The sequence below is a fragment of the Myotis yumanensis genome, unplaced genomic scaffold, assembly GCF_028538775.1.
Source record: "Myotis yumanensis isolate MYYU_CA2020_CCGP unplaced genomic scaffold, mMyoYum1.0.hap1 SCAF_7, whole genome shotgun sequence".
In the NCBI taxonomy this organism is placed as follows: Eukaryota; Metazoa; Chordata; class Mammalia; order Chiroptera; family Vespertilionidae; genus Myotis; species Myotis yumanensis.
Window position 1 is genome coordinate 37,367,765 of NW_027223758.1, and position 15,119 is coordinate 37,382,883.

The 15,119-nt window shown below is 50.4% G+C and overlaps 1 protein-coding gene across 3 annotated transcripts in view; it reads left to right on the plus strand.

The window, feature by feature from the left end:
* DLGAP4 (DLG associated protein 4) overlaps positions 1-15,119 on the plus strand; it is a 181,047-nt gene that overhangs the window by 92,775 nt on the left and 73,153 nt on the right. For all 3 annotated transcript variants that reach the window (XM_070420257.1, XM_070420256.1, XM_070420255.1), the window contains exon 3: positions 11,497-12,567. In XM_070420257.1, the coding sequence (XP_070276358.1) occupies positions 11,569-12,567 (999 nt within the window). In that variant the 5' untranslated portion in view covers positions 11,497-11,568. The remainder of the gene's footprint in view (positions 1-11,496; positions 12,568-15,119) is intronic.

The window sequence follows — 15,119 nt, forward strand, 5'->3', positions numbered from 1 at the left end:
GCACGCTCTTGCTAAAGTTCACAAACACCCTACAAGTGACAAACCTTAATTTTTAAATTGTGGTGGAATACACACAAAATTTGCCATCTTAAACCTTAAAAGTGGTATTAAGTACATTAACAATGTCTCGCAGCCATCACCACTATCTGCTTCCAGAACTCTTTCATCGCCCCTAACAGAAATCTTGTGCCCATTAAAAAATCACTGCTCACCCCCCCTCTTGCCAGCCCCTGGCAACCACTGATCTACTTTCTGTCTCTATTAATTTAACTGTTCTGGGCATTTCATATAAATGGAACCGTACAATACCTAAGCTTTTGTGTCTGGCTTTATTTTACCTAGTGTGATGTTTTCAAGGTTCATCCATGCTGTGTCAGCACTTCATTTTCTTACGGCTGAATAATATGCCATGATATAGCAAGTGCAGTATCTTATCCATACTTTCTAGGTGAGGAAACTGAGGCTCGGAGAGGCCAGCTGACCTGCATCAAGTCACACCACTGGCAGGAGGTGGAGCTGAATTCTAACACCTGCTCTCTTTTACCCCTAACGCCTCAGGGTGGCAAACACTCTGTCCCCAGCTAGTCCCCTTAGCCCAGTGGTTCTCAACCTTCCTAATGCCGCGACCCTTTAATACAGTTCCTCATGTTGTGGTGACTCCCAACCATAAAATTATTTTCGTTGCTACTTCATAACTGTAATTCTGCTACTGTTATGAATCGTAATGTAAATATCTGATATGCAGGATGTATTTTCATTGTTATAAATTGAACATAATTAAAGCATAGTGATTAATCACAAAAACAATATGTAATTATATATGTGTTTTCCGATGGTCTTAGGCGACCCCTGTGAAAGGGTCGTTGGACCCCCAAAGAGGTTTCGACCCACAGGTTGAGAACCACTGCCTTAGCCCCTCACAGAGGCCCCACTTGATTGGGATAATCATCTCCGTTTTCCAAAAGAGAAAACTGAGATGCGCTTCGAGGTGACTTGCCTGGGGCCACACTCTGAATTAGCTAGGACTCCCCATGAGCACAACAATGAATATTACTTTGAAATGGCAGCTGGGAATGGTTACTGAGGTCCCTCCAGAGCCTGCTGGAAGGGGACAGGGAGATGAGCCCTGCCCCTGCCCCTTTCCCAGCCTTATGGTCGTCCCAGTGGTGACTGGGGAGCCGTCCCTGGGGTTGATGGGAGCCCACTCTGCAGCTGTGGCCAGCTGTCCCCCACCATCACTCCAGGGCAGTTTTTTTGGCTTTTGTTCATCAGCAAAAAAATCATTTCTGTAGACCAGCACCTCCTCCAGGCGTGCTGACTGCTGACTATCCAGTCTGAGCAGCGGGGTGCTGGGGTGCAGCAAGTGCAGAGTCAGGAGACCTGAGCCCCTTGCAGCCTCCACCTGCTGTGTGACCTTGGGCGAGTCCCAGGCCCTGCCTGAGGCCAGTCAGCAAAGCGTAGCATGAGAGGGTTGGACAAGGTATGACAGGTTCAGTGCTGAACAACATTCCAGTTCACAGGCTTTAGAGAGGTTTCTATGGGGCCTGAGAGGGCGGAAGCCCCTCCCTACCCCCAACCAGTCCCAAGTGAGCATCATGAGCAGCAGCTGCGTGCCGTGATCCAGCTCCAGGCCGGCACTGTCCCCAGAGCTGTCTGAGGTGGAAACGGTCTGGGCTGCACTGTGCAGGCGCGGCCACCAGCCAAATGTGGCCACTGAGCCCCAGAAATCTGCCGGTGCAACTGAGAAACTGAACTTTAATTTTTATATAATTCTATTTAAGTTTGATTAAATGTCTAGAGCAGGTTAAGACAGTTAGGTTTTGGGGACACGAAGAGGGGGAGGACCACTCAGAAAGTGCCCACAGCCCAGGACACACTCAGCCCTTGTTGGTTGAAGATCTCTAGAGAGCACTGGCCTGGAAGTCTCGGGGCCTGGGTTCAAATCTCAGCTGCCATCAACACGCCATGTGAGCCAGGCCAAACCCCATTCCCTCACCTGAACTTGTAGGTGGCTAAACAGGGACGGTCTGCCTGTGGGTGGGTCCTGTTGGTGAGGACAACAGCAAACACTTGTAGAACACTCGCTGTGTGCCGGGTGCTGGGCTAAGCCATGTGTGTTACCTCGTTTATCTCTCCCAACAACCCTTTCAGGAACTGAGCTCAGGGAGGTCCATTAACTGTCTCAAGGTCACCCAGCACCAGGATTCAAACTTGAGGAGGCTGGTTCCAGAGCCCACATTCTCAGCCTCCTGACCTGCAGGGTCAGGGCTGTATGCATCCTCCCTGGGGCCACCACAGGAGTGGCTAGAGCAGGACAGGCCAGCCAGGCCTGCAGTGTCGAGTAGTAGCCCCCAGGTGAGGCCTGAAGATGCAGGGGTGTGAGGAAGTCAGGTCATAACCCTCTCCTCCTCCCAACTCAGGCTTTTCCTAGGTGAGGACGGAGGAAGTCCTGGCTTGGGTGTCGGGAGAAGAAGCTCAGATCAGACCTCATTAACTCCATCTCAGCCACAGACCCCTCTTCCTCTGCCCTGTGTCCCCATGTGCCTTCTAGCATGCGGTGAGCATCGAATTCATCATCTCAATCCTGACACTTTTCGGAATGAAACAGGCAGTAGCCATGAGGGACTCCAGGACAATAGGGAGAACCTGGGCAAAGCAGGGCGTCTGTCACCCTCCTCGCCATGAACATGTACAAGCGCCATCTCTGTGCAGGACCCTTGCTCCTGGTCCAGGGGGACACTCAGGGCTGTCTGTGGTTCCTTAGGCTGGTAGCTCCCATCACAGGGAACTCAGAGGGGGCCTCACCCCCATGTGCAAGGTCATGGAAGACTTCTTGGAGAAGCGGGTATCTCTTCTGAACTTCAAGGATATTAAGCAAGGAAAGAGGCTTGGGACAGTGTTTTCAGGAAGGTTCTGGGGAACAAAAACACCAGCCCAGCCCATCTGGGACCCAGGCATGGAGAAGAAACAAGAAAGGGGCCTGGGGCAACCCAACCACCAACTCCCTTCCCTGCTGTCAGGCAGCGCCAACCCTCTCCAGTTCCTCTCCCTCTGAGGCTCTAACTACCTCACTCACTTAACGACTGCTTAGTGCGCACCTACTATGTGATCACTGTGTGCTTAGTACTGGGGGTACAGTGGAAAATGAAACATGCATGGTCCCCCCAACTCTTAGAGCCCACAGAGCATGGAGAGACAGGTGTTAATCAAGTACACAAGGAACCAAGCAGGTAATGAGAGAACCTGATTAAGTGTTTTGAAGGAAATAAAAAAGAAGGTCGGTCCAGCTGGTATGGATCAATGGTTGAGTGTCAACCTATGAACCAGGAGTCATGGTTCAATTCCTGGTCAGGGCATGTGCCCAGGATGTGGGCTCGATCCCAGGTAGAGGGTGTACAGATGTGCAATTATTCTCCCTCACATTGATGTTTCTCTCTCTCTCTCTCTCCCTCTCTCTCTCTCTCTCTCCCTCCCTCCCTCCCTCACTGAAATCAATTTAAAAAAATGTTTTAAAAAGGGGGAGTGGAGAGAGAGAGCAGAGTGGGATGGAGGGACCATCTTAGACACAGGGGTCAGGAAAGGCCTCTGAGGAGGCGATGTTTGAGCAGAGACGAATTGACAGAAGCAGCTGGATATGTGAAGAGTTAAAAGGAAGAGCGTTCAGGTAGAGGGAACGGCATATGTAAAGCCCTGTGGCAGGAAAGAGCTGGGGTTGCTAGAGAAGTAACAAGTGAGGAGGCCGGCATTTTGCCTGAGGTCATGGGAAGACCTTGAAGGGGTTTCAGGGATCGGGGTGAAGAGATCTCTTTGGGAATTTTAAGGGATTCCTCTGTAGTCCCTGTGTTCTGAGGTTCTAGGTCCGTGTTTTCTCCCGTCTTTTTGTGTCTGCAGCACAAAGATGAGTGCAGGGGGTGGGAGGTGACTTCTGAAGCCTCAGGAGAGGCCAGGCAGGTTTAAATTCAGCACAGTCTCGGAGAGTCCTGTAAGCAAGCCTGTCCCCACCGATCCCTCAGCCCCAAATCTGCACCCTTCACCCCAAAGGAGCTGCAGCACCCACATCCTGGGCCCTGTGTTGAGAGTTCACTGTCAGGATGGGCGACACCGGAATTGGGCTCCAAGTGGAGGAGGGGGCCTGAGGTGGGGACAGTGCCGGTCACATGTCCCAGGCAGCCCAATCCAAGGCATCTTGTTGAGAGAACCACCAGTTAATTGAATGTCATGCTTTTCAAACAGTTGCTATGGACACAGACTTAGGTTGGAAACCGTTTGGACCTGGACCCATCAGGATAACGGAGCTGTCATAAATGAAAAGGATCCTGGAACCTCCGCCTGGAGAGCAAGGCTGTGGGCTTAGGAGTCCGATTGATTCACACCAGACTCCACCCGCTGCCCGCTTGTGGGGCCTGGAGCAGGTGACGTTAGCCATCTGAACTGCTTTTTGTCTTCCAACATGGGTGTATTCATTACCTATTTCTGCATAAAAATTACACCAAAAGTTGGCAGCACCTTAAAGCAATAAACATGTATTATCTCACACAGTTTCTGCGAGTCAGGACCCCAGGAGCAGCCTCTGTGGGTGGTTGTGGCCCAGGTTGCCGTCAAGCTGTCAGCCAGGGCTGCAGCCATCTGAGGTCCTACTTGGGGCTGGAGGATCTGCTTCCAAGGTGGCTGACAGGTAGGTTAGTGCTGGCTGTCAGCAGGTGGCTTCAGTCTCCCCCACGTGGTCCTCTCCTCTAGGCTGCTTGAGTGTCCTCACAACATGGCAGCTGACTGTCCCCAGGGCTGGTGAGCCAAGAGAGGAAGGCAGAAGCTGCATGTCTGCTCTGACCTACCTCAGAAGTCACATCGGTCATCTCCACAATGTCCTGTTAGTTACACAGTCAGCCCTGCTTGTGTGGGAGACAGGGCTGTTCACAAGATCACAAATACCAGGAGCCAGGAGGTGGGGATCCCCAGAAGGCATGCTGGTGGCTGGCTACCAGGTGCACCCACCGTCCCCACCAGGAAGAGCTGCAGTGAGGATTAAATGAGCTCATGTATGGGAAGCACCTAGTACACAGTAAGTGCTCAATAAAGGATCACTATGATTGGCTTAAACTGAAAACTTACCGCCCGGTAACTGCCTCACTTTCTGCACCATTGCTAGGCACCCTCAAGACCTTCTGCCACTCTTTCATTTAGCAAAAGCCTCATGAGCCTCTACTGTGTCCTTGCTGGGTGCTAGTGACAGAGCAATGACAAAGACAGGCCCTGTCCCTGCTGCTCTAGACATAAACCCAGGTGATACCGCAGAGAGGGCTGGCAGGTGAGGGGCTGCTTTGGTCGGTCTCTCTGCAGGGGTGGCCTGTGCACCAAGACCTGTTTGTTTGGAGTGAAGGAGAGTTTGTGTAGTGGGGGCAGAGGGGAGACAGAGCATTTCAGGCAGATGTATCAGTAAGAGCAAAACCCAAGATGGGAGTTAACGATCCCTGTTCCAGGAACAGAATGGAAGCCCAAGGGAGCAGGGGCAGGAAATGAGGTCTGGGAAGCAAGAAGTCAGAGGAATAAGAAGATTGACTTTTAGCCTGAGAGCCATGGGAGTCTTGTCATCTGGGTGAGAGACGATGGGGACCTGGCCCCAGCAGGGCTGTGGATGTGGTGAGAAGTGGTGAGGTTCTGGGAAATGTTGAAGGTAGAACTGTTTTTGAAGGATTTGTTGTTGAATAGGATGTGGGGGTGAGAGGAGGAGTCAGGGATGAGTCCAAAGTTTCTGACCTGAGCAAGCAGGAGGATGATGTCATCATGAGCTGAGCTGGGAAAATTGTAGGGGGAACAGGTCAGAGTAGGCAGGAGAACAGGCATTTGATTTTGGACCTGCCAGACACCAGCGCAAGATGTCAAGGAGGCAGTTAGAGATACGCGTCGGGTATTTGAGAGAGAGAGAGAGAGCAGAAGATGTAAATTTAGGAGTTGTTAGGTATAGGTGGTGTTTAAGCCACGAGTTTGGATGAGATCAGCCGGAAAGAGTGTAGAGAGAAGCCGAGCACACAGTTCCTCTAGCGTTTAGAGGTCAGAGGAGGAGAAGCCAGCAAGCAATGGAGCAGGTGTGGCAAGAGATGTGGGAGGAAAATGGGATGGGTACCCAGAGATGAAGTCACACCTGCCCCTTTCTACCTCTACCCCTTCCCCTACCCCAGGCAGCACCAGGCTCTGGAGGCCCCAGCGAGCCCATCCTTTCCTTTCCACATTTCATCCTTCAGAGGCCTATGCAGTGGCTGTGTCCTCCAGGGACTGCTGTGAACATACTAGAATGTTTGGCCATTCCACCCACATCATTTCCAGCCTTTCATCACTCAGCTCACCCTCCCACGCCCCACTCTAGTTGTCTGTCTTTCTCTTAACAACAGCACTCAACATTATACAGGACTATCCTCTCCCTTCATTTGGACTCTCTATCTCTGTTAATGCAGCCGTAGACAAAACCAGCCTTTCTAGTAGCACCAACTACAAAAGATATGAGTAGGAAATCGTAAGACATCTGGGCTGATTAAAGGGAGGGGCTGTGAAGAAGACATATGGGATTGGTAATGTCCGAAAAGGGGGTTGCGTTCAATCAGTTTGGGGGTCTTGACAGTCATACCAAGGAGTTTGGACTGAGGAGGGAAGAAAATCCACCGAAGGTTCTAAATTATGGAGAGAACACAATCAGATGGGTTTTGGTTCATGCTGGGTTCTGTCCCTAGCCTTGTCCCTGATGGGCTCTCCCATGCTCACAGGCCAACTCTGGCTCCAGGACGAGCTGGGATAGGGCAAGGAGGCCCCACTGTGCAGATGAGAGTGGCGGCTGCTGACACAGAGGCACCATGGAGTAGCAAGGGCTCCCAGGGAGGCAGCAGCTTCACTGGTTTCTCCACATTTCCATGAGGGCAATGAGGCTTATATTAATGAGAGGTAATTATGGGCACCCGGATGGGCCTAACTATAGCTCAGAGACAAAGGGAGCCGAGGCAGCCAACTGCTTTCCCTGCAAGGCCAAGGCCTGCCTATTTTAAGACCTCCCCAAGGTAAGGTTCCCATCATCCCTGGGTGTTGGGTGGCTGAGGGACTGACACCCAGGGTTTCAGGAACCCTAACCAAGAAAGCTCAGAGCGAATCAGTGTGACGGGATGTCCAAACAACCTTCACTCAAACCCCCTACTGCTTAGAGATGGACTGTGAGGCCAGAGAGAAGGACTAGTCTGAGGCCACAGCAAGTAAAGAGCAGAGTCAGGATTTGAATCCAGGTCCAACTGTGTGCACTTTCCACCATGTGGTGCAGTATCCCTCCCCTGGAAGCCTTGACCTGTCCCCAAGAAGCACTGCGAGGTGATGAGGAGAGAGTGACTGATATTTAGTTACCAAGCACCTAGATGCCAGTGGCTCTCTACAGGACACCACAATTAATCCTTATCATAACCTCAAAAAGGAAAAGTCATCACCTCATGTTATAGAAGAGGAAACTGAGGTTTAGAAGGAGTAATTACATCGCCAAATGTCCCAGGGCAAGGAGGGAAAGAAGTAGAATTCAGTTATGTCCTATTTTAGGGCCAGGAAACACCCTGAGGTTTGCATGGGGAAGTCTCTGGGAAACATCTGTGACAGGTGAGGGTTGCAGGATTGGGCAGAGGGAAGAGTTGAATGGAAATGCAGGTACAACAAGGGCCTCAGCTAATCCCAGGGGGAGCTCTGGAGCTGGGACAGCCCTTAGGGTTGTTCTGAATTGGCCAAGACAGCCAGGCCTTGGTGCCCACACATCAACCAGATACTGGACTCGGGCTGCCCCTGGGGAAGGAGCAGGACCTTGGTGAGGCATCTCCCTTTGGCTGAGAGCAAGTCCTCCTGGTACCCAGCTATGCAATATCAGCAGCCAGTGCTCTTGGCAACTGGAGATATGAGTGCCTCAGTCTGAAGGGGAGACCTGGGCAGTATTCACTGCCTGCCCATCTCCAGATCTTTTCTCATTCCTCTGCCCCTCAGATGAGAAGAACCAGCTCTTTCCCACAAGGAGGTTATGGGAACATGGACTCGTGTTCTTTGTGGAGCTGACAGGCCAGGGGATGCTGGGTGGCTGCATCAGTGTTAATGAGGCCATCAGTGCTAATGAGGAAGGAAAGAGTGAGTAGCTGTTCCAGAAAAGTTGAAAAACATGACCTATTAAAAGCCTATAGGGACAGAATGGGAGAAAATACTTGCAAATCATGTATCTGATAAGGACTTAATATATAGAATGTATAAAGAAATCCTACAACACCACCAAAAATGACAGAACACCCAATTAAAAATGAATAAAGGCCCTAGCCAGTTTGGCTCAGTGGACAGAGCATCAGCCTGAGGACAGAAGGGTCCCAGGTTCGAGTCCGGTTGAGGGCATGTGCAGGAGGCAACCAATCAATGTGTTCCTCTCACATCAATATTTCTTTCTGTTTTCCCTCTTTCACTCTCTCTAAAAATCAATGAAAAAATATCCTTGGGTGAGGATTATAAAAATAATAATTTTTTTAAATGAATGAAGGACTTAATATACATTTCTCCAAAGGAGGTATACAAATGGCCAATAAGCCCATGAAGAGATGCTTAATATCATTAGTTATCAGGTAAATGCAAATCAAATCCACAGTGAGATACCAGTCCATACCTACTAGGACAGATATATTTAAAAAAGAAAAGAGCCATAACCGGTTTGGCTCAGTGGATAGAGCGTCGGCCTGTGGACTGAAAGGTCCCAGGTTTGATTCCGGTCAAGGGCATGTACCTTGGTTGCGGGCACATCTCCAGTGGGGAGTGTGCAGGAGGCAGCTGATCAATGTTTCTCTCTCATCGATGTTTCTAACTCTCTATCTCTCTCTCTTCCTCTCTGCAAAAAATCAATAAAATATATTTTTTAAAAAAGAAAAGAAAAGAACAAGTGTTGGGCCCAGCCGGTGTTGCTCAGTAGTTGGGTGTGATCCATGAACCAAGAGATCACAGTTTGATTCCCTGTCAGAGCACATGCCCAGGTTATAGGCTTGATCCCCCGTAGGGGACATGCAGGAGGCAGTTGATTAATGATTCTCTCTCATCATTGATGTTTGTATCTCTCTCTCCCTCTCCTTTCTTCTCTTTCTAAAATCAATAAGAACATATTCAAAAACAACAACAAGTATTGGTGAGTATGTGGAGAAATTGGAACCCCACACATTGCTGGTGGGATATAAAATGGCACAACCACTGTGGAAAACAGTTTGGCAGTTCCTCAAAAAATTAAACACAGAATTACCATATGACCCAGCAATTCTACCCCAAGGTATATACCCAAAAGAATCAAAAGCAGGGACTCACACAGATACTTGTATGCATTGTTCGTTATAGCATTATTCATAAACCAAAAGGTGGAAACAACCCACATGCCCATCAGTAGATGAATGGACAAACAAAATGTGGCATATACATACTATGGAATATTAATCAACTGTGCCACGCCAGCACGACCAAGGGTGATCCCGAGTGGGGGGGTGAAAGGATTAAGGAAAGACAGACAAGAGAATAATAGCTGGGTCTCCGTGGGACGCTGCTCCCTGATGAGGAGACAACGACAGTGCCCACAAGCCGTGTCTGTATTTTATAGCAGATGCCACGAGGCAAAGTAGGGGCGTGATCACGTTGTTTACAGCATTCTCGTGAGTTTCAACCTCACTTAACTACATGCACCTGAACTCTAGCACAAGGCACGTGGGGCCACGTGTTCGGACCATAGGTTCAAGCTTACAGCCACAGCTGGGACTTTGCACGTGGCAATGAGAGGACCCTGTCCTTTCATTAGTTCGAGGCTTGAGCCTGGCCAAAACACTGTAGCCGCGCCCCACAATCTATATATGCTACAATATGGATGAATCTTTAACACAGTATGCTTAGTGAAATAAGCCAGATACAAAAGGACAAGTGTTCCTGGCCGGGTAACTCAGTTGATTAGAGCATCATCCCAATACGCCATGATTTCGGGTTCGATCCCCAATCGGGGCACATACAAGAAGAAACCAGTGAAGACATAAATAAGTAGAACAACAAATTCCTCTTTTCCTCTCTCTCTAAATAAATTAATTTTTTAAAAGAAAAAAATTTTTAAACAAAAGGACAAGTGTTATATGATTCCACTTAAGTGATATCTAGACTGGGCAAATTAATTGAGATAGAAAGTAGATTAAAAATCACCAGGGACTCGGGGAAGGCAGAGAATAAGGAGTTATTGCTTAATGGTTATAGAATTTCTCTTTGGGCTGATTAACAAAGTTTGGACATTGGTAATAGTGGTAGTTGCACAACATTGTGAATGTAATTAATGCCACTGAACTGTACACTTACAAATGGTTAAAGTGGCAAATTTTGTGTTCTGTATTTTATCACAATAAAAATAAGACCCATGGGAAATAGGTAAATCCATAGAAACAGAAAGCAGATTGGTGGTTGCCAGGGGCTGGAAGGAGAAGGAACAGGGAGTAATCACTTACTTGGTATAGCGTTTTCTTTTGGGGTTAAGAACATGTTTTAGAACTAGATACACAGCACTCTGAATGTACTAAATGTCACTGACTTGTACACTTTAATATGTTATGTGAATTTCACCTTAATTCTTTTTTAAGGGAGGAAAAAAATCTGTGGGGAAATGAACTCTATGAGATGCAGCCAAATGGGTACTTGCCTTTCCAATGACACAGTTGTTAGGTATAAGAAAGTCAGACAATAAGTGAATTAAGTTTCTAACTCAAAAGATGAACAAGGTATTGGAGAAAAGGAAGTTTCCTGGACCCCAGTGTGGGAGTGACAGAAGCAGAGCATACAGAGAGGGGGTGCCGTCAGGAAACATAACCAAGGCAGAATCACTGTGACTCGGGGACTGTCATAGTTGGGGTTCCCCAGACACATGCCCAAGACAAGGATCCAAGTGCAAGTACTTCATTTAGGAGTAAACAGCTCAGTGTGGGAGGGGAACGTAAGGCAGGGAAGGAGAGGCAGCCAATGAAAGGAGCGTTATCAGCCTTGGCCGGGTGGCTCAGGGCACATGCCTGAGTTGCAAACTCGATTCCCAGTTGGTTGAAGCATCATCCCATACACCTAAAGGTTGCAGGTGCGATTCCTGGTCAGGGCACATATCTAGGTTTCAGGTTTGATCCCCAGTCAGGGTGCACACAGTAGGCAACCGATTGATTTTTCTCTCACATTGATGTTTCCCCCTCTCTCCCTTCCTCTCTCTCTAAAAATCAATATTTTTAAAAATCCTCAGGTGAGGATTTAAAAAAGAAGAAGAAGGGAGCATTATCAAGCAAGTGACCACTGTGGGCAGCTGGAGCTCAGCCTCACTGGGCAGCTCCAGGAGACAATGTCTGAGGCTGGGGGAGATGGCCAGGGGCCCAGGTTCACACTCATGTGGTCCTCTTAGAGCAACCTTCCCAACACCCTATCCCCTCCAAATCCAGCTGACCCCTTTCTGTCTTCTCTCCCCAGGATAGCCGCTGCCCGGGAGAGGCGACCCGGGCACCCCGCTAGGGTGACGGCCCTGCCCCAAGGGCCGAGATCATGAAAGGCCTCGGTGACAGCCGCCCCCGCCACCTCTCCGACAGCCTGGACCCACCACACGAGCCCCTGTTTGCAGGGCCTGACCGCAACCCCTACCTGCTGTCGCCCACGGAGGCCTTTGCCCGGGAGGCTCGCTTCCCTGGGCAGAATGCTTTGCCAGGGGATAGTCTCTTCCCACTCAACAACCAGCTGCCACCACCAAGCAGTACCTTCCCCCGCATCCACTATAATTCCCACTTCGAGGTGCCAGAAGAGAGCCCCTTCCCCAGCCACGCCCAGGCCACCAAGATCAACCGGCTGCCCGCCAACCTCCTGGACCAGTTTGAGAAGCAACTGCCCATCCACCGAGATGGCTTCAGCACTCTCCAGTTCCCCCGCGGTGAGGCCAAGGCCCGGGGCGAGAGTCCTGGTCGCATCCGCCACCTGGTCCACTCGGTCCAGAGGCTCTTCTTCACCAAGGCACCCTCAATGGAGGGCACAGCAGGCAAGATCGGTGCCAATGGCAGCAAGAAAGGTGGCTTGGAGGACGGCAAGGGCCGGAGGGCCAAGAGCAAGGAGCGGGCCAAGGCTGGGGAGCCCAAACGGCGCAGCCGCTCCAACATCTCGGGCTGGTGGAGCTCCGATGACAACTTGGACGGGGAGGGCGGTGCCTTCCGCAGCAGCGGGCCAGCCTCCGGGCTGATGACACTAGGCCGCCAGGCAGAACGCAGCCAGCCTCGTTACTTTATGCACGCCTACAACACCATCAGCGGGCACATGCTCAAAGCCGCCAAGAACAATACCACTGAGCTGACTGCCCCACCACCCCCGTCCGCACCCCCGGCCTCCTGCCCCAGCCTTGGGGTGGGCACTGACACCAACTATGTCAAGCGGGGCTCCTGGTCCACTCTGACCCTCAGCCACGCCCACGAGGTGTGCCAGAAGACCTCAGCCACCTTGGACAAGAGCCTGCTCAAGTCCAAATCCTGCCACCAGGGTCTAGCCTACCACTACCTGCAGGTGAGTCCCTTCAAGGGTCAGAGTGGGAGAGGGATGTGAGGAAGGCACGGTTGTGAGGTCCAACTGGGTCACAGATTCACTTGGAAAGTTGTTTTAGTCAGGCCTCTGTACTCCCCTAGGAAATGGGCGACCCGTGATACCTGCTCATAAGGGGATTCCTTCCACTGGCCATGCTCTCAGCAGACACCAATTAGGTCCCTTCTGAGATCAGCCCTGAGTGGGGACTAGAAATGTCCCTGCCCCGTAGAAGACAAATCTGGAAGCTGTGCCATCTACCCACCTCATAGGAGCAATTGCATGATGTTCTAATTACCAGCCTCCTGCTTGCTACTCCCACCAGACTGGGCTCCTGGAGGACAGGGACCAGATCTGGTGCAGCTGTATGTCCCCAAGGCCCAGGACAGGGTTTGGCATAGAGGAAGTACTCGGGAAATGTGAAGGAGAGAGGGGTCGATGAACAGACGGACACTTAAATGAACAGAGCTAGAAATAAATAAGACATAGCCCCGATTGTCAGGATGCCTGGAGAGAGACACCTGAACAGACATGTCAATGTGAGCAGGATGTTCTGGGGAGAAGCATGGAGGGCTACAGGAGTGCAGAGTCCCTAACCCAGTTTGGGGGACTAGCTTTATTCTTTCAAATGCGAATGTTTATGGAGGCACTTGTGCACCAACACCACACTCAGGGAAAGAGGCAGAAAGCTCAGACATCTCCGCTGCCACACATCCCCCAGGTTTCTCAAGGGCAGGGAGATGGCAGAGCCCAAGATGTGGGTGGAAGTTAGAGGAAGCAGATTTTAAGAACATGTCAAGATGGAAGGGGCTGCTTCTGTAGGTAATGAGCTGGCATACCTTGGGGGAGGGGAGGATATGCCAGTGCAGGCCTGGCCAGGCTTTGGGAATACATTAAATGCATTTTGAACCAATGAACATCAAAGTCTGACAAAGCCCCGAGTTCTTGTCATTCTATATAAAATTCCAAAGACAGTGAGACTAAGGGGGAGAAAGGCTATTTTTTTAATAGGGAGAAAATAAAATCTAGGTAGTACTTTATATATTTAAGGCTTTTAATGCTCTCAATCCACTTCCTAGTTTAGAAATATAAGAGTTTTGGGTGACCTGGCTCCCTCTCAAAATGGTATGGTTGGTCTGATCATGTGAAAATGCTTCCAAAACACCATGAAAGGGTGAGCCTGCAGGCCCTGAGGCTGCACTGCCTGCTTGCATACAGGGAGGGAGATGGGTGGGGGTTATGGTTGCAACACATTTTGAGCAGAAATATACAAGGCCATGTTCCCAGGGACAGAGAGAGGTAAGGAGGCTGGACTAGCAAATGGTTTGGGGATAAAATATACAGGCTCTCGTGACTGTCCGGGTAGTCAGCCGGGGAAAGGGGTTTGAGAAGGCTGAAGGGAGCCCCTAGGGTGGGAGTCCAGAGAGGGACCATCCCTCCCTCAGCTGGGAATTGGCCACTGGCAATGTGGTATTTATGGTGTCTGTGCAGCCATGCTGATTTGGGGAGTGTGCATTTGTGTACCTAGTAAAGAATGGATATGTTGTGTACACTGGGAAATATGCGTACCTGGGCATCCACGGTGAAGTATAGACCTAGTGAGGGTGTGTCCTATATATGTGTTGAGGGAAAGATATGGTGATCTGGGCACATGTTGAGATGTGTCCATGATGCAATGGTGGCAAGCATGTATGTGAGGTGTGTGAGTATGCTCCGGGTTCACGTTGTATACATGTTGAGGGGTGTACACATGATGTAGGGGCTACTGGGGTGCATCCTTGGTGAGATGGGTGTGTATGGGAAAGTATGCTTGCTCTCAGATATGTACACAGGGCAAGGCCTGTTTACTCTGTGCTGGCACTGAGGTGCATGTAAGTGCTGAGATATGCATCCTCATTCATCACAAGGTGAATATGCACTGCGTGTACGTGTGTGTATTAGATGAACGAGGGGTGTAGGCTGTGGGTGCAGCCCTGGAGCAGAGCCTGGCCTTAGAAGGACAGAGGGGTTCCCCTCTGTTGGTTTCTGCCACTGTAACCACTGTGGACTAAGACTGCCTCACAGCTGTGATCTCACTTGCCCTTATCACAACCCCTTCCACAGGTGGGATGCCCGAGGTTCAGAAGGTAAAACCGAGCCCCTTTCCCAGCTTACCCAGCGGCTGCTCCATCCTGGAAGCCAGCTCCCCAGTACCTCAGTTTACTGACCTGTGGGATGAGGGATTGTGATCGGTTTGGAGGATGCAACCCCCATACTGATATGCCATCGTTCTCTCCCATCCTAGGGCGGGGCTCTTGGTGTCAGGTCTGGGGACCTCCCTCAGGCCTGCTGTTCTCATCTGTGCAGTGGGATGGATCAAAAGCCACCCTCTGAGATAGCAGGGGAGGTGACGGAACACTGGCTACTCAGGAAGGTAGCTGCGGTGGAGGCCTTTGTGAGCATACATCCTTGGGCAGTTTTGCTGGGGCACCCTGCCTGGATCCATGGAGAACTCTGAGGTCGTAGATGGGCAGGGACTTGCGTATGTACGGCCCATA